This window comes from Sitophilus oryzae, unplaced genomic scaffold (genome assembly GCF_002938485.1).
Source record: "Sitophilus oryzae breed Bouriz unplaced genomic scaffold, Soryzae_2.0 scaffold_347_pilon_pilon, whole genome shotgun sequence".
Classification (NCBI taxonomy): domain Eukaryota; kingdom Metazoa; phylum Arthropoda; class Insecta; order Coleoptera; family Curculionidae; genus Sitophilus; species Sitophilus oryzae.
The window spans coordinates 342,945-369,736 of NW_022146915.1; the positions used below are offsets into that span (position 1 = coordinate 342,945).

The 26,792-nt window shown below is 31.7% G+C and overlaps 3 protein-coding genes across 3 annotated transcripts; all 3 read left to right on the top strand.

Moving 5' to 3' along the window:
* The first annotated feature begins 210 nt into the window (after positions 1-210).
* Positions 211-10,188, top strand: LOC115884725 (ATP-dependent DNA/RNA helicase DHX36-like). The gene is made up of 13 exons (XM_030903369.1): positions 211-227; positions 306-509; positions 565-685; positions 737-909; positions 973-1,154; positions 6,668-6,857; positions 6,932-7,121; positions 8,124-8,395; positions 8,887-8,974; positions 9,052-9,226; positions 9,535-9,677; positions 9,949-10,119; positions 10,177-10,188. The coding sequence occupies exons 2-13, from the start codon at positions 388-390 to the stop codon at positions 10,186-10,188; spliced, it is 1,839 nt and encodes a 612-aa protein (XP_030759229.1). The 5' UTR covers positions 211-227; positions 306-387.
* Positions 10,189-10,690: 502 nt separating this feature from the next.
* Positions 10,691-22,235, top strand: LOC115884729 (ATP-dependent DNA/RNA helicase DHX36-like). Its single transcript, XM_030903377.1, has 6 exons — positions 10,691-10,911; positions 14,501-14,610; positions 14,869-15,107; positions 15,694-15,903; positions 18,172-18,354; positions 22,061-22,235. The coding sequence occupies exons 1-6, from the start codon at positions 10,848-10,850 to the stop codon at positions 22,128-22,130; spliced, it is 876 nt and encodes a 291-aa protein (XP_030759237.1). The 5' UTR covers positions 10,691-10,847; the 3' UTR covers positions 22,131-22,235.
* A 2,260-nt stretch (positions 22,236-24,495) lies between these two features.
* LOC115884726 (lanC-like protein 3 homolog) lies at positions 24,496-26,700 on the top strand. Its single transcript, XM_030903371.1, is given in 8 exon segments — positions 24,496-24,991; positions 25,215-25,375; positions 25,432-25,615; positions 25,668-25,822; positions 25,924-26,068; positions 26,120-26,191; positions 26,248-26,416; positions 26,475-26,700. Coding segments are annotated over 8 exon segments (1,266 nt in total). The 5' UTR covers positions 24,496-24,837.
* The last annotated feature ends 92 nt before the right edge of the window (positions 26,701-26,792 follow it).

Sequence of the window (26,792 nt, forward strand, 5' to 3'; positions counted from 1 at the left end):
ATATCTCCATATTATTCAGATTAAAATTCAAATAAAAGGCGGGAATACAAAGCGGGGGTAAAAAGTTGGATTTTAATTCACTTTCTTGGCACCAAAGCGCTAGTATCGCATGAATTGACCGAATGACAGAGTTGCAGATCTATATTTTTAGCTTTATTTCACTGACGGCCATGACCTTGATTTTCCACTTTCCACGATTAAAGTGAGGTTATGGTAGGTTTGTTTTGGTAATTTTGTCTGATTTTGTTATTTGGATATTAAATAAATTAACGTTATTTTTAATTAATACCTCAATAAAACTTCAGTTAGCGTACCGTACGTTCTCAAGAACGACTTTAGAAAGACAGAAGCAGCTACTTCATTATTTAATTTTCTGTTCATTCAAAAATGAGTGATAAATTTCGGCAAAGGAAAACCCATGATTCGAAATTCGGGCACAAATACGAAGCAAGTTCCTCTAATAGTGATCGTCCTCCTCCAGGACTTAGAGGAAAGCAAATAGGTTTATGGTATGTATATTTTTCAACAAAATTTATTACTTACATTCGAATAATCACATTATAGGTACGCTAACAGAAATAGGCTTAAGAGGGCTGCTGACACAAGCGGTATAGATCAAGAAGCACGGCTCAAGCGTAAAGAAGAAAAGCTGGAATTAAGACAAAAAGCAACAGATAAAAAACCAGTATATTAATGAGAAGTTTCAATACTGTAATTTCTATTATTGATCTTTTAGCTTGCCACGATTAAACTTTCTGATAATAAGAAATCCCACATTGATTCACTGTTACACATTAAATCAGATAGTTTGATGGATACAGAAGATATAGATACAAACTTTAAAAGTGAATTTTTAAGACATATATGTGGAAGTATCATGGACAAATTGAATTCAAGTATAAGCGAGAAGTATTATATAGAGTTTTACTGTTATATGTATGGTGAATTATTAAGTTAATTGAACGATTTTAGTATTATTAATAAAGATGAAAAGTTGGACAAGGTATTTTATGGTGAATTAGAAGGTAAACATGGTTTACCATCGTATGAGAAAATGTTAAATGTAAGGAAAAAGCTACCTTCAATGAGCATGAGAGAAGAGATTTTAAATTTGATTAATAACAACCAGATTGTCGTTATTAGTGGGGAAACAGGTAAAAAGTTATATTAATTATTTTCTTTGAATAAAAAGACTAAGGGTAAGAGTTCCTTTCCGTGATTGTGATTTTTTTATTTGTTGTGAAAATAAACTAGGTGGGTAGATAAAATTTGTGTGTATACCTGGTATACACCCATTGGGGAATATTGTAGATATCTTCCTGATATATTCCTGGCATTATACTGGTTATTTACTATGCCATCGTTGGGAAATCCTTTTATAAAATTAGAATATTATTACCAAAATCGTATTATCGGCGTTGTGCTGTCTTGTTTTTGATAAAATTTATTGACTGTTGTGCATTTTTTTGACTAACTGGTGGTTTTCTGACCATTTATTCTTGGATGTTTTGGTCCTGAATTGAATAACAAATTGTTAAAATTTGAGTATCTTAAATTAACAAAGTAAGTATAGGCTTGGTGCATTCTCTGCCGGTGCTGCCACCATCGGAGAATATCGTAAACAACTGATATATACAAATACACGGGTTTAAATAGCGAGTATACTAAAAATAAATTTTTAGTGTAATTATTCCAGAAGTGTTAGGAAGTATAATTTGTAAAAATTCTAGAAATAAAAATAAAAAAGTAAATATTTTGACATCTCCAGAAGGTCTAACTTGTATTATAATTTATTATTCCAGCTAAAAACACTTTTAAGATGAGTTCAACTACGACAGCGAGAATAGTTTTACGCACCGGTTTTGCAAGTGGGGTCATAATTGGGGCTATTTCGGCTATAACGAAATTTTTTAAAGGTACATAATTATAACTTTAGAAGATGTTCATAAAAGATTTAATCACTAGTAGATTAAAAAAAGTATACCATTAATATTAGAAGTTATATTTTATCCTCTTATAGTATATTATGTCTATTTAATTTTTTGATTATGTAAAGCGCACTTTGTTTACTCACTTGTTTCGTCGAACTGCTTGAATCCATTTTTGCTTTTGATTAAATCGGTGTGAGAAACTATGAAGCTATAAAATGTTGTTTCGGGAGAGTTGAATATCCGGGAAAGTTGAGTTATTGAATGTTATTGCACCCAACAACACCCTAATTACGCTCTCCTTAAAGCTTTAACATTGTTTTGGCAGTTTTATTAACATTTGAAATTGTCACAACCACAACACGACGCCTAGTTCGAATTCTTTTTCACTTATTTTTTACTACCCAAAACAGTGTTACATCACAAAAACTTCGTATACCTGATTGTTTTATAGCCTCAATAACTGCACTAGCAAAAAACTAAAATACTTATATATTATGACAAAGCCATGATTCAATAAACCCGAAACAGCGTTACATCACGAAAACTTCGTATACCTGATTGTTTTATAGCCTCAATAACTGCACTAGCAAAAAACTAAAATACTTATATATTATGACAAAGCCATGATTCAATATTATTTTAATGCGATCGACATGAACTGCAACCGGGACGGCACGGCGCACAGTGTAACGAAAACTAAAATAGTGGGACATTGGTATTTTTCTTCAGTTATCACTATTCTTGCTGAAATTTTTTGACAGAAATTAAATAATACGACTAGGAATTTTTGCTACAGGGCGAAAACAGTAAAAAAGGCGTAATGGAAGGTCAAAAAAAATACGAAGTTTTATAAAAGGACTTTACAGGTATATTTTTTTATTTACGAAGAGTTTATAGCTCTTATGGACCAAAAACGTTATCAAATTACTGTCGAACAATCATTTATCTCCCGCTAATATGTCAAAACTCAATCAACATTGAGAACAAAGAGAACAACACAAGTGGCAAATATCTTTTAACAGTATTAAATAATATGATAATATGCGAAAAAAACGTATTCAACTTCAACAAAGGAAACCATAATACACACCTCGCAAAATTTCGCATCACTTATATTTTTCTTAGTATTTATTCTTGAAACACTTCAAACATTTTTATTTGAAAATCTTAAATCTAAGGTCTGCCTGAGTTATGATATACTTTCCATTCCTTAACAAGTTGCTATTAATGCAAATAACTTTTGAGATTATTGTTAACCAAGAGAATTTAAGAATACTTTGCAGTTTTCCAAATTAATAAGTGATGCGATAATTTATGTGGGGTGTATATTATTCCAAAATAACAGAATATGTAAGGCACTTACATAAAATATGCTTAAAAATCATTCTCAATTTCTTCCCCATCCATATACAAGAGCCCTTTCGCTTCTGGAAACAAGTCTACTTTTTTATTTTTAGAGTGCTTTGGTTGCAGATGTGAAAGTAGAGGATCTGAATATTTCAATAAGTTGTGCAATATATCTTCAATAGTTTTCTTACGACCACTCTCCCTGGAAACATTTTGGCAGAACGATCGAAATTCTTTGTTTCTTGATTCAGATGCTTCTTCGGACATTTTGCCGATGGGTATAAATTGAAAACGTTCACAGATATCTGCATCATGAATCAAAAGCATATGAATCAGGGCCATGTAAGTGAAATATTAAAAATGGTTCCAGCAAAAGTTTCCCAATTATGACGGATGATGGCGCTGATCGTCAAATTTTTGGACAGGGATTTTGCTTACCGACAATACGACGTGAGCTACGACCGGACCAGGACCAATCAGAATGATCAGTCTTTCTTGGACATTTGCCGTGGAAGTGTGTGTTAATTTCTGTTGTGATAAGTGTGGTTGTATTTGCAGTTTGATTTTCGGTTTTTGATATTATGTTAAAATTAATTTTGAAGTATTGTATCACCTGTTTTTATGTAATAGTACTTTTTTTAGTTCTATGATCTGATATGTTATGATTTATTAATGTTTGTTTAACAATGTTATACCGAAGAGGTTATACTTAATATACTTATCAATTTGCATAGCCTAACTTTTTTTATCAATAAACTTTGTAGATTTTCAGATTATTTCATTCCATTTGTTTCCGTTTGTAATTTTATTTTTAAGACATATTATGTGATTGTTTCACATAATATGTTTTAAAATAAAATTACAAATAGCGAATAAAAATAATTAAAAAGCGTATTTTACAATTCCCCCGGCCCCGCACCCCTTTGGCTAACCTATAATGTCAGCTATGTCGAGAGATGGCGTTACGAAAATGGAACCGATTTATTACAAGGAATCTTTTTCGTTAGTATATTCTGTGATATGAATGCTTGAAGGCATATAATACCAACCGTAAAAGGGAAACAAATAGTTCTGCTGTCTCTTTCGTGTCACCAAACTACGGTCGAATCAATGGAAAACGTAATTATTGCCGAAGAGATTTATTTTTTTCTTCCAGGTTCGGATCTAGGTGGACGAAATTTATATGTGACAGTATACTAGAAGGTTCACTCTATGATATTTTGTATATGTAACCTTGCGCGAATGTAAGCGTTTTTTGAAAGTCATAATAAACATGTAGAAACAAGACTTGAAAAAAATTGGGACTTTTTTCAGGTTCGTTGTTGGTAAAAGACTTCTCTTTACGGAAAAAATGTTGGAATTGAACAACACATGAAATCTTCTCAATCGATCACTTCTGAAAATAATAAATTTCATTTTATGAAATTTTTCTACAGATTTGGTAAATTAAGGAAACTATAACTTTAACCCGCCATAACTCCCCGACTAAAGGTGTACGCGCACTGAATCGGTACCAGTCCGGCTAGAAACGGCGAAGGCGGTGACTCGACTATCGTAGATAGGTAGAGGTAGGAATCTGGCCTCTACAGGCCGAAATGTTTTAGTGGACGCCGCACAATGCTTCGAACATATGGCTCTAGAGGACAAAAATGCAAAACTTCTCTTTTATTGTAGGCGATTTATTCAAACTAGGTTTATTTGACACAAATGATGAGTACTCTCATTGTACTAAATGATGATGTTCTTAGTCCCACGTTTATGAAAAAAAAAAATCTTATAAATAATAAAAATGTGGGAGCTGTGTTCCATCTAAAGAAATAATAATTTATAGTATGAAAACGGTGTAAGTATTAAATAAATCCCTGTGATAAAAAAGAATTGGAATAACATTAGAACATGATTCCTACAATATAAGCCAATATAAGATAAAAATATTTTTCTTTAATGAAAAAGAAACATTAATGCTATATTTAATTAAAGAAAACTGAAGATACTATAAATTTACTTTAGGACAACAAAATGCATAGATCGTAACTACTCTGATTCAGAAGAATCACTGCTGACAGAATCTTCCAAATTTATAGTATCCAAATCACAGGTAGATGAAATATCCTCACATATATGATATTTCTGTACATCAGTTTCTAATATGTTACTTTTTCGCGTTGTTACTGTTCTTTTTGTTGGTATGAGGGGTTCGGATGTTAATAGTTCCCTCTTTAATAGACCATATCAATATATTATTTTTTCGTTTTCTTGGGTATGAAGTTTTATAATAAATTGAAAGATGGAAACTTTTTTATGCGACGTTTCGCTCCAAAATAGTGGGCTTTTTCAGGCTCAAATGGTCTCATTTGACTGGAGGGTTCATCAATATCTAATAAAGAACACATTTTTTGAAATACAAATAATTTTGAGTTTTTGTCCTTATGATCAAGCCAAGTATTAACCAGATCGGCATTGCTTATCAATTTTACTCCATCTGAAAAGTATTATAAAATAAAGTTCGTCGCAAGCAGACGCAGGTGAACTATACAAAAATTAAAAGTGTATGAATATGACAACAAAAATATTCAATAAATACGATATGTTTTGATATGCCTTTTTGAAGTTTGAAAACGTGAAATTTTTATACCCATTTAAGAATCATCTTAAAAAATAAATAAAAACTAAACAATCACGAACTTGTTTAGAAATAAATTTAAAGTATATACCTTGTTTAACAATATCCATAGTGGCTTTCAATTAAGTACGTACTAACTCGTTTACGTTTAACTCCATATACAGAACTACTATGAATGTTATTCTTTTCATTGTATAAGATAATGATCGCAAAATTTATTTTTAGTGAAAATATTTGCTAACAAAAAAACGCTGTTTATGAAAAATAATATACAGGATGGTTGAACATTGCTATAAGTATAAAATTACATATTCAGATATTAGTAAATTTTAACTTTTTTTTCGATTTTTGTCCATGGGACGAAGCACTGCGCCGGCGCCGTCTATATGTACGATGGTCGCAGTCGCTTTTGCTGGTCGGTCCGATCCGATGCAGTGCGCGCCCTCCTTAAGAGGTCAACTCAAGAAATATCTCACATGGTGGAGCTCTGGGACGTCCTTTATCCATCTATATAAAAAACTAGTTGAATTAAATGTTTTATTTTTTGGGCTAATGTCCCGCATTTCCCGATTTCGTTACACTGTGCGGCGGCGTGAAATACATATTGATAATTTCGGATTTCTGCCGTTGAAGCGCTGCGGTCGGAATTTGTTGAAACGAACGGAAATGCACCAAACCTATAAAAGAATCATATTAGGCTCCTACCTTAGTCTTTATATTCAATATGACTGAATCTCTTCTTATTATAAGAGTATATTGTTTAAAGGTTGTGGCAAGACGACGCAAGTTGCCCAGTTCATTTTAGACGATCATATCGAACATATGAAAGGGTCCGTGTGCAAAATAGTGTGTACACAACCACGTAGAATAAGCGCTATATCAGTAGCGGAAAGAGTTGCGGAAGAAAGAGACGAGAAGTTAGGACACAGTGTCGGTTTTCAGATTAGATTAGAAAAGTAAGTTTCAGTTAATACAAACCAATTTCTAATGTTTAAAATAATTTATTTAAATAATATGATATAATTTTTAGGATAGCTCCTAGAGATAAAGGCTCGATTCTATATTGTACAACAGGAGTGTTGTTGAAATTCATGGAGTCAGACCCATCTTTGGCCAGTGTTTCCCATCTGATAATCGATGAGATACACGAAAGAGATGTGATATCGGACTTTTTAATTACCGTTCTAAAAGATGTAATACGTTTTAGGAAGGATTTGAAGGTAAGATTTTTTGTTACTTTGTACAGGGTGTCCCATTTTCGTGTTTTACAGGGTTTCTCGTTTATAAGTAGAGATACAAAGTTGCGGTTTTCACATCACTATGCTACTTTTTTATGAAACTAAATAAATATGTTGCATACAGATTTTTCTAGCCCTCTTAGTTTCTGAAATACAGGGCGAATTTGAAAATGTTACATTTTTCTACCCCATTCATATCTCGGTTGTTTTATAAGTTATGGAAAAGGCGAATACTGATTTCCATATAGTTTTTCAGGTAGAATCCAGTGACATAACTAGTTTTTCGTTGGGAGCTGTCGTTTACGAAATATGAGTCAAACTAGATTTCTCTCATATCAAAACAAAATATTTGTTTTGATATGAGCTTTCTAAAAGATACTGTTCTCTATACTTATTTTCATATATAAGATAAAAAAATGCATTATTTAATTTTATTAACATAAACAATCTTAACTATTATTAGTATTTATGTCATGGAATCAGTGTTATTTGTAAGTGATAAGAAAGATCTATTTTTAGAATGCAATAGAGATCATAATCATGATACAAGATTGTACAAAAATTTAAAATCAGAAAAATGTAATTATACCTTTATTCATCAAAATGTACAATTTAACGCTGTAAAAATTTACATTTCTTTTCCCATGGCTATTAGAAACTTGCCAAGAAACAAACTAAAGCAGAATTTTTTCTTAGATAGCTCAAAGGCTGCTCTCGACGTCGGAAGTGGATTTTAATTTGAATATTAAAAAAAATGTATTTGTAGATCTAAGATATATCTAGATTTAAGGAAATTATGTTATTTTTTTCTACCCATTCAATAGCATATTATATTTTGTTTTCTTTGTTTAGGGTTCCTCGTTCATATAAACATTATTTGTATTTTTTTTTACTGGAATGAATAAACTATTATCTATCTATCTATACTTTAAAATGTTTTGTTAAGTTACTTGAGAAAGACTCTATTTTTGTGCTGAATTCTAGATTATACTCATGAGCGCAACACTAAACGCAGAAGCATTTTCCCGATACTACAATAATGCTCCCCACATTAATATTCCTGGTTTCACTTATCCGGTACAAGAGTATTTTTTGGAGGATGTTCTTCAGAAGACGCGCTTTGTGTTTGAGGAATCCCACACGCCAATATGGATACAAAAAAAGAATTGGGAAGAAACTGAAGCAGTACTTAAAGATCGAACGGATTACGTAGAACCGTACATTCGCAAGCTTCAGTCGGAAAATTTGTATGACAGGTAAATACAGAATGTCCCTGAAATAACTGCAAGTATTTTAAGGGCTGATAGATCTGGCCAAAAGAAACATATTTTTTCTTTACCATTTTTAAAATAAATTGTGATATGTTGAAAATATAAAATTATCAAAATTTTTTTTTCGCAAAAAAAACTTATGGGCGTGTTTCTGGCATCGAACTATAGAGTTAAAATACTTGCACTTATTTCTGGGATTTTATATTTTTCTTTTCATTTTCCGAAAAATATTGAAAAACTTTTGAATGCCGCTTGTTCAGTGTCCGGAAATTTGTTTATATATTCGAGAGAATGCAATGTTGCCACCTCCTACGTTATCCACATTCTGTATGTTTATAATTTATAAGTTCACATTTTTCTACAGTTATTTTCAAAAAGTTCGCAACCAAATACAATTTTTTTTCAATTTGATTGAATTACATCTGATCCCATTTCCTGTGAACTTTTTGAGGCACACTGTATTTTTTTGCTTTTAGACATGTTTTGAACGAATTACGCAAGCCCGAGAGTGAAAAATTGAACGTGAAATTGATTTTTGCGTTGCTGAAGTATATCTGTCAAAAGGTAAAATTTACTTTTACTCGTTTACTTTTTGGACTAAAATTTTCTAGCTACCTCACTGACTATTAGATACATTTCAGGAGAAAATCAATGGTGCTATATTAGTGTTCGTGACTGGGTTCGCCGAAATCCAAGGCCTCATGAAACTAATGGAGCAGTCTTATCAATTCCCATCTTACAAATACAAAATTTTTCCTCTGCACTCTCAACTGCCTACAACAGAGCAAAGACAGATATTTTTGCCTGCACCGCAAGGTAATATTTAAAAAATTAGTGATTTTTTTTTATTTTTCGAAAGTTTCTGTTACATTTTGGCGCCCAACGTGGGGCAGTAAAAACATATTTCCCACATTTTATTTGTTTAACGATACCAGTTTCTAAGTATTGAATACACGTGTCTGTGGATACTGGTAGTATAATTTTGACCCACAGCAGAGGTAGGCCCATGAGTTTTTTGCAAAAAAACTTGTTGATTAAATAGTTAGTTTATGACAAAAGTTTCTATTTTTTATTTTTATAAATCTCACTACATAAGTCTCTATTTTTTATTTTTATATTTACAGGAACGACGAAAATAATTATAGCAACAAATATAGCGGAAACATCAATTACTATTGACGATGTCACTGTTGTCATAGATTGTGGATTTATAAAAATGTCAAATGTGGACCCGCAGACTGGTATTGAAACGTTACAACCTGAAAGGGTAAGTTTAATAACTGTATTATTGTATTTTCCATTTAAAAAAAATCTTCAATAATTTTTTTGGTGACCATTCACAATTATGAGCTTATCTATAGCAGACATACGTGAAATTGTGAAATTAATTTAGCTATTGTGAATATCCTTTCGGAGAAATTTCAGGGGAAATTAGAGGACATCTGGAGATGTCTTTTTTACATGTTTATGGTTTATTTGCTACAAAAATGGGATTATTATACTACATTTAGTTACAGCAGTGCCATATTTGTCTGTAGGTAACATGGGCGAACGCTTCACAACGTAAAGGTAGAGCAGGGCGAGTACAAGCAGGTGTATGTTATCATTTGATCAGTAAAGTTCGTTACGAGATGCTTGACAGGTTTCAAAAACCGGAAGTTCTACGAAAACGACTGGAGAGTGTCATTCTCCAATTAAAAATGTTGCAAGTAAGTAAAAAAAAAAATTGCATTCCTTATAATTAAACTACCTACTAATATATACAGTGTGTCTGTTAAAAAGTGCCAATATTTTAATTGTTTAGTTCAACCATTAGAAACACGCAAGTATGTATTGTCATGTATTGTCTGTGACTATACTTTTCCTCCTCTATTTTTTCCTTCATTATATTCGCCATTAGTCTGCTGACACTTTTCAATTCCTTCTCACCTCTTAGGAGGACTTCTACTACGTTATCTTTCGAAATTTTATGCCCAATCTCGTTGTACGTTTGTACCATAGACTTAAAATAAAATATAGACTACACTATTTACATCTCAACGCGGACAAACAATATTTTTTGTACACATGTTTACTTCTGGGTACAGTCGACCGACCTTTCTTCATCCAGCCTATGTTGTCACGTCTTTAATATTATCAATATTTTTTTCTTGTTATACACATATATTGAGATATTAATACTACAGTTTAATAAAGTAGGTTTTAATATTCCATAGATGTATTAAATAGTCCTTATACTACTAAATTATAAGTCGGATACTGTTTAAAAAGGATAAGTCTCAAGAATTTTTGAGCAGACTAATGGATCCTCCTGAACCAATTTCGGTGACTAATTCGTTGACTCTTCTCTCCCGATTGGGGGCCCTCGATGAAGATGAAGCTCTCACTCCGCTGGGACTCCACATGGCGAAACTACCGGTAAGCTCACTGTGCCAAAATGCTCATCATGGGCGCTCTGTTCAACTGCCTGGATCCTGTTTTATCTGTAGCCGCTGCATTAGGTTTGTTTCTCATTCCAAAACTTACAGTAAAACCGTAGTATAAAAAATCTAGTAGCATTACTTCTAGTCCAATCCTTTGTTCATTTTCTGTTTAACACTATAAACTTGTTCTCACTACGCAAGATTTCTAGTGCCTGCGAATATGATAGAATTGTTACGCAATTTTCCGAATGTGTAGTCGGCATATACATTAAAGAATATACAAAAATACTTCATAAACAATCTGCAAATATATACCTTTCATTTAAAAAAGAATCATCACAATTGGTGAAGCGGTTGCGGCGTAATGGATGGGACAAAAACCCTTTCGTCGGTGAAACGTGATAAACTGCTAAGTCCATTATTCCTAATGTTACAGGAGAGCAAAAAAACAGTACAAAAAAATATGTACACATGTGTGAAGTATTTTGATGCGTTAATATGATAAAGAGATAAGAATTTTATTTGCTGGGGAACAATAAAACTCTATATTTCGTGTTACGTCATTTTTTTCCGATACAATAGGGAGATAGCAGATATTCGTCTTGCAGAAATAAGAAATAAAAATATACTTCTCGAGATAGCAACCTTTATTGTTTGAAATTTTAAAAGTGGGAATGAATATTACCCAAACAGATTTATAAATAATCAATTAAATTTAAAAAATATGATATTCATAACCATATATTTATAATATCGTCGGTCTAAAAAGCAAAACATACAAGTCCAAAACGAATAAATTTTTAATGAAAATTTTAAATTTTTTGCATTTTTAAAGAACTGAAGTAGCAGAATTTTGGACTTAATGAATATGAAAATAATTTAAAAATTAAACTTATAATTCTTAGAAGATATGGTAGAATCCTTCCATGCTTATCCTAATTTTTATACAACGGTAGAGTAGACCGAGCTGGGAAGACTGTGCGTGATTTTATTAAATTTTTATTACTTTTCTCCTTATTTTTTAATTTTTATAAAAATTATGTTTCATTTACGTGAAAATACGTTGAAAAAAATAAAACTGATTAGGTATTATGGAAATTCTTGTACAAGTAAGTAATGTTATTTAAACTATTTATAGCACGCCGATGAATTGCTCGTATATAGAAATTTCGTTTTCCCCTTACCCTTTACGGATACCCCGTATTTACAGAACGGATCGACGCAGGGTCACTATTATATAGATAACTATTAGGGGGGCCCTTATATAGAACGTTAATAATAGGATTGCTCATCCTCATACTACGTATTATTCGCCCCTTCCCGCGCTTCAGCATGACAGTTGTGACGTCATTGCATTGTCATTGCCTTCGTGGCCTTGCATTAGGATAGTGTCCCTGATTTCTTGCCTATGGTGAAACTTATAAAAAGTAAAAGCTGAGCAGGGCTGAGTTAATCTCGATTTTGTCAATTTTAAATGTCTTTAAAGTTTTTTTTTTCAAATAAATCCAAAAACAACCGAGTTATTTCGCTTTTAAAATTTCCAATTGTGTTGTGGATTGTGACAAAGTGAATACTAAGTGCCCACGATTTTGTTTATTAATTATTTTAAAGCAAAATATGGAAATACTCTAAAAAGAATGCTTGCAAAAGGTGATGCTGGGAACTGCTTTTCTTAAAAAATGTATTATCCGAGTATTTAATACGATTTATACAGTTAATTTTCTATACTGCATACATATAAGGTGTTTAAATAAATAAACTAAATAATGAATGTTTTGCATTCGGTAACGGCCGGATAAGGACTAATAACCATGACAAGGGCTACAATGACGTCACAAAGCGAGTAGTTTTCGCATGCACCTGGCGGACACTTTTGGCTGAATGAGCAGTCCTATTAGGTTAACTGTTCTTGCTTTATAGTTCATTAATAATTAATGAGAATTAAGAATAATTATTATTCTTAACAATATTTGCTTTTGCATTGCATTATGGAATTTGCATTGCATTGGTTTACCTTGCATTAGGGTAGTTCCCTGATTTCTATACAGGGTAAGTCTTAAATAAGTGCAAATTTGTGCAGGGCTGGTAAATCTCGATAAAAGAAACATAATATTTTCTCTTTACCGTTTTTTTTCAAATAAATCCAAAACAACCGAGTTATTTCGCTTTTAAAATTTCCAATTTTTGCTATAATTTTGAGAATCATTGGATTTTCCTTCTTGTAAATTTAATCTACTACCTATATTACCATATTACAAACAAAGTATGTTTTTAAAATAAAAATTAAAAAAAAATAAAAAATCTTAATTTTTTTTTAAATTCCAAATTTTCAAAAAAAAATTCGCGCAAAAAACCTCATAATCGTGTTTCTTGGGTCGAAATATACTACCCTAAAAATATTTGCACTTATTTAAGAGTCACCCTGTATATAATAGGGAAAAATTGACCAAAACGTAAGGCGAAAAAATACGACTAAGAATCTGTGAGTTTGCTTTAGCGTGATCGTAACGAAAATTACGGAGATAGCAGCATTTCGGTGGCTATTTCAGATCACTAGGAGTTAGCAGATATTATTGAGTTAAAATAAAAAATTTTCTTTAATGGGAAAAAATATCTTTGCTTTCCCTACTTATAGAGTATTTTTTTCTCTTTCTAATGGTATAAAAAAACTTATTAACGTAAAAAATCGAGTTAGCAGGTTATCACGTTTCACTGACGCTTTGAGGTTTTATACATGGTTTTATACCATGCTGGCAACTCTTACTTTTGGGTCGGTATTTACATGGCGGAAGTAAATCGCATAGGGATCTTATTAAATCGGAGTAAGAGAAATGCGACGGTGCCCCTTTCCCTATCAAGCAAAGTATCGCAAACCGCTTATTTTTAAAAGACTTTTTTTTGAAAAAAGATAACTTGATCATTATATATGTTTCTGAGCATCTGAAATGGAATTATAAGGATATCGTTAGGGTATCCATATTTTTTATAAAAGAAAACGTCAGTAATCACGATAATTTCAAAAAATTAACTTTTTAACACAACACATAATAACTCAAAAACCACTTTAGATATTGAAACGTTGTTTTTAATTTGAGGTTCGGATCTTTTAATACAAGTTTAAATGAGAAAAATTCGATAGGTTTGTTTTTTTTTTCATTCAAAATTTAAAAAAAACCGTCCATTTACTTTTAATGCATAGCAATTTTCAGCAGTCGTGTAACTTTCTTATTTGTAAAGATTTTCACATACTGTCTGCGGTGAAAATATAGCAGACATATTAAGAAAGTTAAAAAAAAAACTACAACCAATTATTTCTAATGGATTTGATTTTTGAATGCAGAGTTCTAATAGCGCGACCACTGTCGAACACCAACTCAATTCCACTTATTTTTACCAAAAGTGCAAGTGTTTCTAACTTGCACCTAAAAATTTACAAGCTATCCCCTCTATATCTCTGGTTTTATTTGGACGTCTTTATGATTTAGTGTGTCGTGCTGTAATGAGATTTTATAACTAATAAAATGCCTTTTTACAAATTAAAAATATCAGAATACTTGTTCGAACGATCTTATAAAATCGTTTTTAATTTTGCAATTTTCAATTTGGCACATATCGGAGAATATAAACATTGTAAATAATAAAAAAATAGTATAAACAAAATTTTCAGATTTTAAAGATGGTTTTCAATTAAGTGCAACCGATCAAGGAGCAGCTGACAGAGCCAAGGACAGGTTGGCCAACAGATGCAATAGCGATCATCTTGTGATGCATTTTGCAGTAAGTTTCATTTTTTGTTCCTTATTTTATTTTGAGCCATCCAATCGAATTGACAGATATTTTCATTTGTCTCAATTTCTCAATATTTTTGTTTATATATTTCGATTCAAATATTTCCTAAATATTTCAATATCTGTATAGATTTGAATTATGCGTGACGTGAGCTGTCAATTGCGCAGATGGCGCAGTTCGAAACCTAATTTATTTAAAATATAATTTTCTGTATAATTTTTGTTCCTTGAATTTTTCCGATTTTAGATTAGGGGATTTGAAACAGCGAGTAACCCCTCAGCATTCTGCTGGGAATATTTTCTAAGCGCCCCCATCCTACGTCTTCTAACAGACATGCGCAAGCAGTTCGCCACACTCCTCTACGACATGAAGTTTATTGCTGACCCTAATCCAAGAAGCAAAGCCAACAATCTCAACAGCAACAACCTGAGTTTGGTCAAGGCCGTCATTTGTTCGGGCTTGTATCCCAACGTTGCCATAATGAAGCAAGTATCATAGATGTAGAGATATAATACCGTGTGATCGAAAAAAAACCGGCATCAGAGACTGCTGGGGAACTAACTAACCTAACCTTAACGAATTTTAAACAACACCATTTAAAAATGATTTTTATTCAATATAAAAATGCCAACTGGCTGTAACCACCATTAAAAAATAGAGTACGGGCCAAGTAAGTGACATTTAGACCTAACCTAACCTAACCTTCTCAAAATTATCAGCGATCGTCATTTCCCAGCCGATTTGGCGCCGTTTTTTTTCGACCGTTTATAATATAAATCTGGTCTAGTTATTTACTTGTAGAAAAGGTATATTTATTTACGTGTAGAAAAGGTATATTTATTTACGAGTAGAAAAGGTATGAATAAAGCTCTGCTAAAAACGTTGTTTCCTATTAATAACATATTTTGTAAAACATTCAATTTTAATATCAAAAAATACAGAGAAAAACAAAAAAAATAGGTTGAAACTAAAGCAATGAAAACAAGCTTATCAAGACATTAACCCATTGAATAAGTAACTAGACATTAACTCTCATAAAAAAGGCACATTATATCAAATACTTTTCCTTAGGACGAACAAATTAGGGAAACCATTATTCCTGAGGTCCGTCCTTCATGAAAGAATGAAGTTCCATCCCAAATCCATACTCTGTCGTGCTGTAGCTGTAACAAATTCCTTAGTCGTGTATTACCAGCGTTTGAAGTCGTCGTCATTGTACATCCACGACGCTACAATAGTTTATCCCTTGCCGCTAGTCTTTTTCGGAGATCAATTTTGCAGGTAAGAATCCTGTTAAAAAAGTTTGTATGTATGTTTGTTACTCTTTAACGTAAAAACTACCGAATTAATTTTATTGAAACTTTACAATAGTATATATGCTATAATTTATAAAGATATTGTGTGAATTTTCCAAAATATAACGATAAGTGAAGAAAACCTTAAATTAAAAACATGAGTATGATTAGATATATACCCAGTATAATGGTATTTACCCAAATTCAATATACCATTTATTGAGCATATGAGTATATACCGGGTTTAAAAATTGGGTATTTACCTAAATTTCAATATACCAGGTACTTGTCACTGGCCTTAGAGCTCGAACTCACTGACGACCCGGCCGCAACGACCTACCGTCGCCGCGCCGTCGCGTCGGCTAGCCCGATATATTGCGTTTATAGCTGCGGCCAGATGAACGACCAATTTCAACATAGTTGTCAGATTACCAATTAGAAAATATTGTTTCAGAAAGAATTAAGTTTCAGAAATGTTAAAATATCCGAGTTAACTAAAAAGCGAAGCTGCTATTCATAAGCTTATTAAATGTTCTAATATTAAATAATGCATTTAAAATATTCTTGGACTTTTCCTTAATAAATACTGGTGTGGTAAATGGAGTAAGTAAAATCTCCAACCCCGACTACACGATAACGTCGTTATTTCCATGTTTTTCAAATCCGCTATGCCTGCTATTCCATCACTCGTTTCATAACAGAATATTCTACATCCTACGTCTATGTAATTTAATATGTGTAGAGTGAGACTTGTAACTCGTGAGATTTTCAGCATTATATCAATAAAGGACAAAAACAGTATTGTTCCTAAAGGTGCGTCCAAACTTGAGCATTTTAGCCCGAACGAACCGAGCGCGCACGAACAAGCAGAACAAATAGGCCGAACAAAAAGCATTGTGTACGCGCGACCGCCAAAAAGGGAGATATTCTGTTTCTTTTTTCTACTGATATGGACTTCTACTCATGGCTCTTATCGACTTTAGAAGTAAACATATTAGGGCCATCTTAAAAAAAAGGTCGTCAGACACTGGCTCCAAATATAAGGTAGAAAGTTTAGCTTCCAGTTATTTCAATGTTTACAATATAAATTCCTCTTTTTTATTGTTACTGTGAATCTACAACAGTAAATACTTCTATTTTTATGAATGTTTAAGTTACTTTTACTCTTATTTTTTTTTAAAAATAATGTACCTAGTAGAAATATAGTCTAATGAACCATGTTTGAAAAAAGTTAAATTAGATATAATATTTAAAATACAGTAGTCCTCCTTGTACATGACTACAATACAACTAAAAAAACTAATTTAATAAAAAAACAACAAGTGGTTGTAGAAAAACTGTACAGGTAAAAAAAACAGGTATCATACCAACTATAGATAGAGTATGTCATATAAAAATGTTTTGAATTTTTACTAGAATCGACCCTTGATAAAAAAAAGGGACTAGATTTAAGTTTCCCTTTGATCCAGTCCATACTGTTTCTTTGGATTTTCTGCACGTGTGCAAAAACTACACTAAAACACTATATCTTATAGAAAATAAAATATTGTGCGTTGAATTGGAGGGATTTCATCTGAAAAATTATTAATTTGGAAGAAAACCGACAACAAGCGACAGAAAATAATAATATTTTAGTGCAGTCTACTGGTCGCAACGACCAACCGACGGCCAGGACGTTAGCACAAAATATACACCATACAGAAGCGACAAAGAGATTTGCTTCAAAATTTTTAGGAGGGGGTAATGCTGGTTAACTGTCAAACGTGACGTCAAAGAATTATACACCAAAAAAAAATTCACGACCGCAGGTATAATTATTTCTAGATATTATGCATAAAAGACTAAAAAATATATTTCATAATTATTTATTTATTTTTAATTCTAAATAAAAATACTGATTTAAATCCCTCTAGTTTTTAAAAATTAAATAAACCTGCCTTTCATCATTTTCTATTAAAATCTAACAATTTTCTTTCAGTGTGAAATGCTGTTCAAGGCGCACGGATGTCAAACGTGACGTCACGCAATTAGTTCCCATTTGACCAATGCTATTCAAAGCTCTTTGTCGCTTCTGTATGGTGTATATTCTGTGACGTTAGTGTGCGCTGTATCATTTGATTTAATGGCTTTAGCGGCAACAGCGGCCTGGCCGGTGCGACCTGGTCGTCAGCGTGTTCGAGCTCTTAGCCACAGCAACGCGTGGATGAGGAACCTCTAGATATAATACAAATGAGCTGTTTTATTTCGTTTGCAGGATTCACGAAAGTGACTTTAGTGGCGTTTCCATAAACGGTACCATGCGATTTAGATGCAGTGAAAGTACCTCTGCTGTCATTGCCAAGTTAAGAAATCGCATCAATTCTATTTTAGAACATAAAGCTTCGCATCCTGGTCCAATTGATTGGACAGTGTCTTCATCTGAAGTTATGGTCTTGAGGTAAATATTGTCTTATTTTTTTCGATTGCATTTATAGTCTTAGTATTACTGATTCGTGCAGTTTTAGACTTGTTAATTATCGATTATTTCTAGTGATGGAATAACTCGAGCGAAAATTCGCCCGTGTACTCGATTATTGAAATAACCGACATCGCTCGATTATGAATGAGCGATGCCAGTGACGAGTTACGAACGACGAACGCAACGCAAGCTATCCGATTTTAAAATGACATACTCGATAAAAAGCTTTTCTACATACATTGCAGGTAGCAAATTTATACGACTCCGTCCGTTGCGTATCTGAGGGACAAAATTTTACGACCTACATCGACAATGCTTTGAAATAAACTAAATCAAGCGACCAAGCGATTCGCTCGTCGCTTGCTACTTGCCATTCGTCACCGAAAGAATATGTGCCCTGCGCACGCAACTTACTGCTTGTCGCTTGGCGTTAACGAGTACTTACAACAAGCGACGGGCGAAAACCCGTATTTTCAAATACGAGTGATATTTCGCTCGAGCGATCACTCGGTTATTGCAATCGCTTGAAACTCGAGTACTCGATTATCGAAATTAATCGGTTTTTCCCATCAGTAATTATTTCTTTTCTAAGACATCTATGGCCCGTCGAGCCAATGCCGTCTCTAATAGAACAGCCTTGGGGCGAGATTTATGACGTCACGCTAGTTAGATACTACGGATTAATAAACATGTTGTAGAATACATGGAAAACATAATTATTCCTCAGATTTTTGGTTTGTATTTTAAAAATGATATAGTTTACATGAAATATACATAATATACAGTTAATAACTACAACATAATAGTAATAAATAATTTGGCAAATAGACTATGAACCATACGAATGCAGCAAATGTTTTACAATATACAAATAATGTATAGGTACATAAGATATTGGGTAAAATGTAAATATATTTTAAATTTTGGGGTTTGAAAATCGATCTAATTTAACAAAAACATTCAATATCTAACTAAACTAATAGTGATGCATTATTATTTGCATACACAAAATTTATATGTATATTTTGCAAGTATCATTGTTCGAAAAATTATATTTACAAATAATACAATACATATCATCTAAAAAAAGGCGTCAGCGATGGCAATGAAATGAAGATCGCTGGCATTTTATATGTAAAGTTATTCTAAAATTTTTGATTTTCTTGGAATTTTTAGGTTCGGGAAAACGCTGATTTAAGTTTTCATTTGGGGTTTCATTATTTTTATTTGGTTTAAAAAAACAACACTGATGAAGGCTAATATTATAGCCTTCATCAGTGTTGTGTCATATGAAAAAAATAGTGTCGAATATAATCCAAAAAATGACATATAAAATATTCACACCACATAACGTTTACTGCACTTAATAAACTAATATAAACTTATCAAAAGATGACCACACATATTTTTTAAAATTATTATTCTTAACACTAAAACTATCTACATTGACTATGGAGTACGCAGTAAACATTATGTGGTGCGTGGTGTGAATATTTTATATGTAATTTTTTGGATTATATTCGACATTATTTTTTTCATATGACACAACACTGATGAAGGCTATAATGTTAGCCAAAACGTTTTTTTTTAACCAAATAAAAATAAGGAAAAACCAAATGAAAACTTAATCAGCATTTTTCCCGAACCTAAATCCCAAGAAAATCAAAAAATTTAGAATATTTAGAAACAAGGTTCAAGAATATCAAATTTTCCAAGATTGTAAAATTCTAGTTAATTATTTTATGTGTACAATTATTTAGGGAATGTCATCGATGTTCATTTCCAAGCCAACTAGACGCCGATTTTTTTCGATGATACTGTATAATTTTTACATAAAATGTAAATAACATTAGACCAATTAAAACAAAGAAATATGAATTTCTTAGTACTTTTAGTAACATCTTTATTCTTAAAACTTAATTTTGTATTGCAAATATACCAATTTTATTGTTATTTTATTCATATTGTATTCAGCCATCACTTAAATATTTGATATTAATTTGGTATTATAAATAATCAACACTATTCAGTAAAAATTACTGAACAAATATATGTTATGCTTTACATACATTATATTATCAAACAAAAACACATTCTTCTTTTAAACCTTATCATTCTTGTCTTTACAAAAATATTTTTTAATTTTGAACTCAAAATAATAATCTTTTTCATGATCTTTAATACACATATTCTTTATTTTTTCCTAGATCATAATACCTACTTACGTGTTTATCTTACGTGTTTGAATCTATCGAAGCTGAACCAACAACATATGGAGTGGAGATTCCACAATATGAATAAAATAAACATAATTGTCCAGTTTTCTTTAATACCATCCTGGGAGAATATTATTTTTAAATTTATTAAAGATATTTTCAATAGAATTGTCTTGATTTATAACTCGTACCCACTTTTCTTGCTCTTCCGGATACTTTAGGCTGCCTAGTATAACTATCCTTTCTACCAGGAACACAACAAAGATGAGGCATAGCACCAAAAACACACTCCACTTAAGCTTTATTGATGAATTGTTAGAGTCTTAAAAAACCCACACAAAAATCAGGATAAATAAAAATTTATGGGCACTTTTAGATTAAAGCACTTAACAAAACGTGTAATATTTCGTGTTTTTTATGAGAAACAGAGTGACCATCATAGTAACCATATATCTGGTAATACTTTATGTCACTTAAACACCAAAATAATTAGTTTTTTGCACTACAATAACAAATAATACCAAAAATCAACCGACAAAATATGAATACAGAATCTAACCCAATATCTAAGTATGTACAGCTGATGAAGTAAACAAAAGTCCGCCCGTAGGCTGATCTTTTATAGAAGGCATTGGTCGAGCGAAACAAATATATTTATTGTATTCTTTTGTTTTTTTATTAATAATTCTATCTAGTGTTGTAAAATGCTCAAGAATTTGTTTTTGAAGGAAGTTTCCCGGAATTCAGAATTTTTATTCTGAATTTTCGCGTTTTTTTCTTTGAAAACGTTTAGAATAAAAAGAAGAAAAAAATTATTACGTTATCTTCTTTCTGAACATGTTTATTTGCAGGTAAAAGATTAAAACTGGCTATAACTCGTAGTAATTTTCGTAAGAAATAAAATATGTATATTATAGCTTATATGGCTGGAAAGCTTAAAAATAGCCCTTTTTATGAAGTCATGGCCAACTATTGAAAAAAAGCATATGTCAAAATGACAGGCATTAGAAAAAACGCAGAACACATTCTCATTAACAATATGATTATCTACAACTTTCATCTGAAAAACTTTTAATTTTTTTTAATTTTTAAAATGGCGAATTTTTTTTTGAATTATCTATTAAGCTATAAACTTTTTCAAAAATCCAAAAGGCGCATATATGTGTCCTCACAAAACTGTATTCTTTCTCCAAAGCTCCAGCAGATTCCAAGAGACCCATCGCAGAAAACTCACCCTGTATATGCGCCTATTTTTAGAAAAATATTAAAAAAGTGTTTATAGCGAACGTTCTCTTTAATTCTTGTATGTACATGCGCGTTCGTGTTTATGCATTTGCTTATAAGGGAATGTTCCCTTGTAACAAATGGGAATATTCTATCTATTACAACACTAATTCTACCTTATTAAATGTTACATTTAAATTACTTATTATATTTTATTATAAAGCAACTATAACTGTGTGTTCTAGAGCCATAATGGAAATGATCACATCTGAGGATATGGAAGATTTAGATCTCAGTGACTATGAAGATGATTAATATATGTTACATGTTTTATATTACTTATTATATTGATATACTTGTTTCTTACTGTGCGTTTGATAATGTTAAAGAAAAGTTCTATTATTAATTTAAAAAAAATAACTTTGTTTTATTGAATTCACACATCCCCAAATTATTAATTTTTATACAAAAATAGAACATTTAAACAAGTAAATAATGGCTAGTAATATATTTCTAGATCCCATCTATTTTGCATTAACAAAATATATTTTCAGTTTTATTCTTGTCCTTATGTCAACTATGTTTAGGGTTGAATTTTGCCGAGCTAACCCATAGAGAACAAATTATTGATTCAGTGTAAGTTTAGTTGCATAACTACACTAACAGCTACTATCAGACAGGGTTCGGAAAACTACATGTTATATATATACTTTAAAAACACATAATGTATTTAAGAAAACAGAAGAAATATGGCTTTAAATATAATATTTACATCATATTATCTCTATTACACCTCATACAAAGGAAAAATATTCATAATATCAATACATAGTTTATTAACGTAGTTTTCATGTAGTTAATGAACGGGAAAAACGTAGTTTTGAAGAAAAACACACGTAGTTAATCAGGTAAATTACATCTTAATTAACTACTTCCGAACCCTGCTATCAGGGTCATTCGCATAGATAAATGCAACAAGTTTAGATTGGAAAGCCCGTAAAAATTTTAGGTCGCGAAATTATTTTGGGTCGCGACCGTTATACGCGATTTGGCGCTGCTATAGCGGTCGCTAAGAACAACGGCAAACAAAAGCAGAAATAATTTTCTCTTGTCAAAGTCAGAATCTTCAAAAAGCATAATAATCTTTCAAAATCTAAACCGCTCTCATCAGAGGCTCTCATTAAAGAAATTCCGAAAAGTGTTTATAGCGTCCATTTTCAAAGTATTTATTGCTATCTTGTGAGTTTAATTCAAGTTTTATTTACTCCAACCGGTGATAATTGTGAAAAAGTGGCATTAAAAACTTAAAAAGCTGTGCTGTGAACTGTGAACTGCAAAAACCATCGTGGATCGTGGCATAACGTCGGTTTTCAATGTTTCATAGTTATTTCATACATGCGTCCTTATATAAAATAAAGTTTCTTGTATGCAACACACTGTATTTTATTTATAAAATTAAACGAAAATAATAATAAATTTGAATAAACCATATTTGGCGATATAGTTCCGGAAAAAGCCGAACCGCTCCGAAATTGTCAAAAGTTTTGGGTCGCGACCGTTGCAAGAATAGCGCCAAATAGTGTTTACATTGTGCTTATGGGCACTTTCCACAAAACATCCCCCTTTAGAACTTTTTCTTTAATGGCCATAAGCGGGAGTAAAAGACCAACCGCCCGAACAAACACTAGAGGCGCCACGGGTCATTAAATGGTGTAAAAATTGCGAAAATTTAATCATCTAATTTTGACACAAGGGGTCGCGCTTAACTTTTTCAATTTTAATTCAATATTCATTGTTTTCAAACTATATTATTAGACTTTGTTGTATTTTGTGAATGTATAAATGTTTTCTTAGTATAAAGTTGCATTATAGTAATTTATAAATTATATTCCATACATATTTAAGATTCAAATATTATGACATATATGTCAGTTGCCGTCTAAAATGTCATCTTGATAACAAAAAGTTAGTTATTGTCAAAAGTAGTTAAAATCATGATCATGTTAAAATATTAAAATTTACAAGTTATAATTAGATATTTTATATTATTTCAACAACAAACACATAATAGTACAGCGTAATGTTGATATGCAGGTCCAAAACAAAAAGTGCCGTTATATTTTTCAGTTTTCGTTGTCAGCCGCGGAAGTTTCAGTGATTTTAGTGTTGTCGGATATTTTTATTTGTGAAATAGAAATATTGCGTTTGGATTGCAAACCTAAATGTGGAAGTTTTATTGCAATGTAAGTAAGCCATTTTATATTTTACTTTTTTTATACCTACGACAAATATACATATATTGAAATTTTATAATTCGTTTTACTTAAAAAATGTTAGAAAACAAGCTAGTAATCCTGTAATTGACATAATTGTTATGTAATATATTCAATTTAAATGTAATATATTACTTTACAATTAAAAAAATGTACATTAAGTAAAAATGTACAAACTTTTTGAGTGCGAACAAACACGAGAGGCGCTTTATTATTTACTTTCATTTCTTAACATGACAGACGAAGTTCTAAAGGGGGATGTTTTGTGGCACTTTCCAATCTAAACTTGTTTCATTTATCTATGGTCATTCGTTAATTTGTTGATTTTACCTTTTTTCTTAAACCTTTAATAGGCCCTTTCTGTGGGCCCTTTTTATGTTTATATTCTATTTAATAAACATAATATTTGTAAAAATCTCCAATAAATCTTCCTGTCTCGAAAATCTCAAAATTGCGATTTGCGCCCTCTATCAGTTAAAATCGCTCGCTGTCAGTAGAAGACAGGTTAGAATTTTGTAAACAAAACAAATCAATTGTTATTTGTTTACGAGATCGTTTATGATATAAAAATATTGTTAATTCTATTCAGGAAATGTGCATTCTCCTGTAAATTATCACGAATCATTATTGACAGTTCATAGCATGTAAATTTTGTCCAGGACATATTTGTCGCACCGCTTAAATTTCAATTTTTTGAAAGGTTTCGACGTTTCATACGAAAATTTTCGAATGTGCTAAGCAAAAGCGAAATGAGTTCGCGTCAAAGATATTTTACGAACCCGAAAGCCGAGAATTACGAACAAATCGAAAATATTAACGCATCTGAAGAGCAAGTAAAGCAATACATCGGTAGACTTGTATCTGACATTGAATCAAACATAGCAGCAAATGAAAGAAATGCTGGTAAGTAATATATTAATAATAGATTCTGCGAGGTAGCTATCGACCTGTTCCATTGCGACCTTTTCGGATCTATTTTGGTCCTCTTCTGATCCTTACGTTACATTCTCCTATTCTTTTCAAAAAGTCTAGCAACTTGGAGACTGAACCCTCATACAGCTATTTGTCAATGGCCTGACACATTGACATAAATATAATCTATTTAATATATTCTTGAATATTGTAGGTGATGGATTGTATCTTGGTACAGCTGGTATCTCATATATGTTTTATCATTTAAGCCGTATACCAGCACTAAGTTCAGAAAAGGAACTGTTTTTGACCAAAGCTTATCAGTACTTAAAGCCAGCATTGAATTTGGTTGAGCAATCACAACAAAACAAAAAAGTAACTTTTCAAACCATGTTTTGAGATTTATAAAATTATCTCTCCATCGTTTTTAGGAATTGCCATCATTTATACTTGGACCTTGTGGCGTTTTCGCTTTGGCTTCTGTATTATATCATGTAACAGGTGATGAAGGTCAAAGCCATAACTACAAGAACTTGTACCATCAGATAGCGGCATATTGTAAAAATCCAAATTTTCTTAATTGTGGTTCTGATGAGCTTTTTGTCGGCAGAGCAGGCAAGAAGTTTACCATTAATTTAACAATTATTAATGAGCCTTTATAATATAGGATATATTATGGGATCTCTATGGCTTTCCAAAGAAACAAATACAGCTTTACCAAAAGATGATCTGTTTGAACTTTGCAAAACAATGATAAAATCTGGTAGAGATTATTCCATAAGACATCAGAGTCCATGTCCGTTAATGTACTCTTACTATCAGGTATATCAGATTTAACTCAATTATAAAGATTTGTTCAGTTTGAAACTTTTCTGACTGCCCTTGTAGTTGGGAATTATTACTTACTCAATAAATTATTTTAGGTTGAATATCTAGGTGCTGCTCATGGTCTAAGTACAATTTTGCAAAGTATTTTATCTGTTCCTGGATACCTTAAAGAAAATCCTGGAGATCAGGCTGATATTAAAAGATCTGTCGACTATCTGTTAAGTCTGCAAACTGAAGAAGGTTCTACATAGATTTCTAGATATTTTTTGTATTATTAACACTGATTTTTAGGAAACTTTCCAGCAGCAACTGATGAGATCGGTTATGATGCCAAGTTGGTCCATTGGTGTCATGGTGCAGGAGGTATCACAATAAATACAACATATTTACATTAAATACTTGATCCATTTTTCTTCAAGGTATATTCTACCTTATGGCTAAAGCCTATCTCATTTTCCATGACCAAAAATACTTAAAATCATGTGAGAAAATGGCACACTTGATATGGAAGAAAGGCTTATTGAAGAAAGGACCTGGATTATGCCATGGGATCGCTGGAAATGGTTATGTATTCTTAATAATGTACAGGTAATTATTACACGAACACAAACGTTTTGATCAATCTAATATTAATTCTCTATTACAGGTTAACTGGAGATATCAAATATAAATCCATGGCTGTATATTTCTATCAATTTATGATCACCGATACATTTCAAACTAACGCGAGAACACCGGATAATCCTTATAGTCTCTACGAGGGAACTGCAGGCACTGTTTGCTATGTAGCGGATTTACTTTGTCCAGATCAAGCAGTTTTTCCTTTTTCTGATGTATTTTGAACTATTTATTTATCGTTTTCACTCGAATAAATCCAGTTAAAATAAAATAAAACTGTTTTGAATCAGGAATGATCGCGAAGAGTTCGTTAAAGTTACTGTAACCTCAAAAATGTAATTTAAAA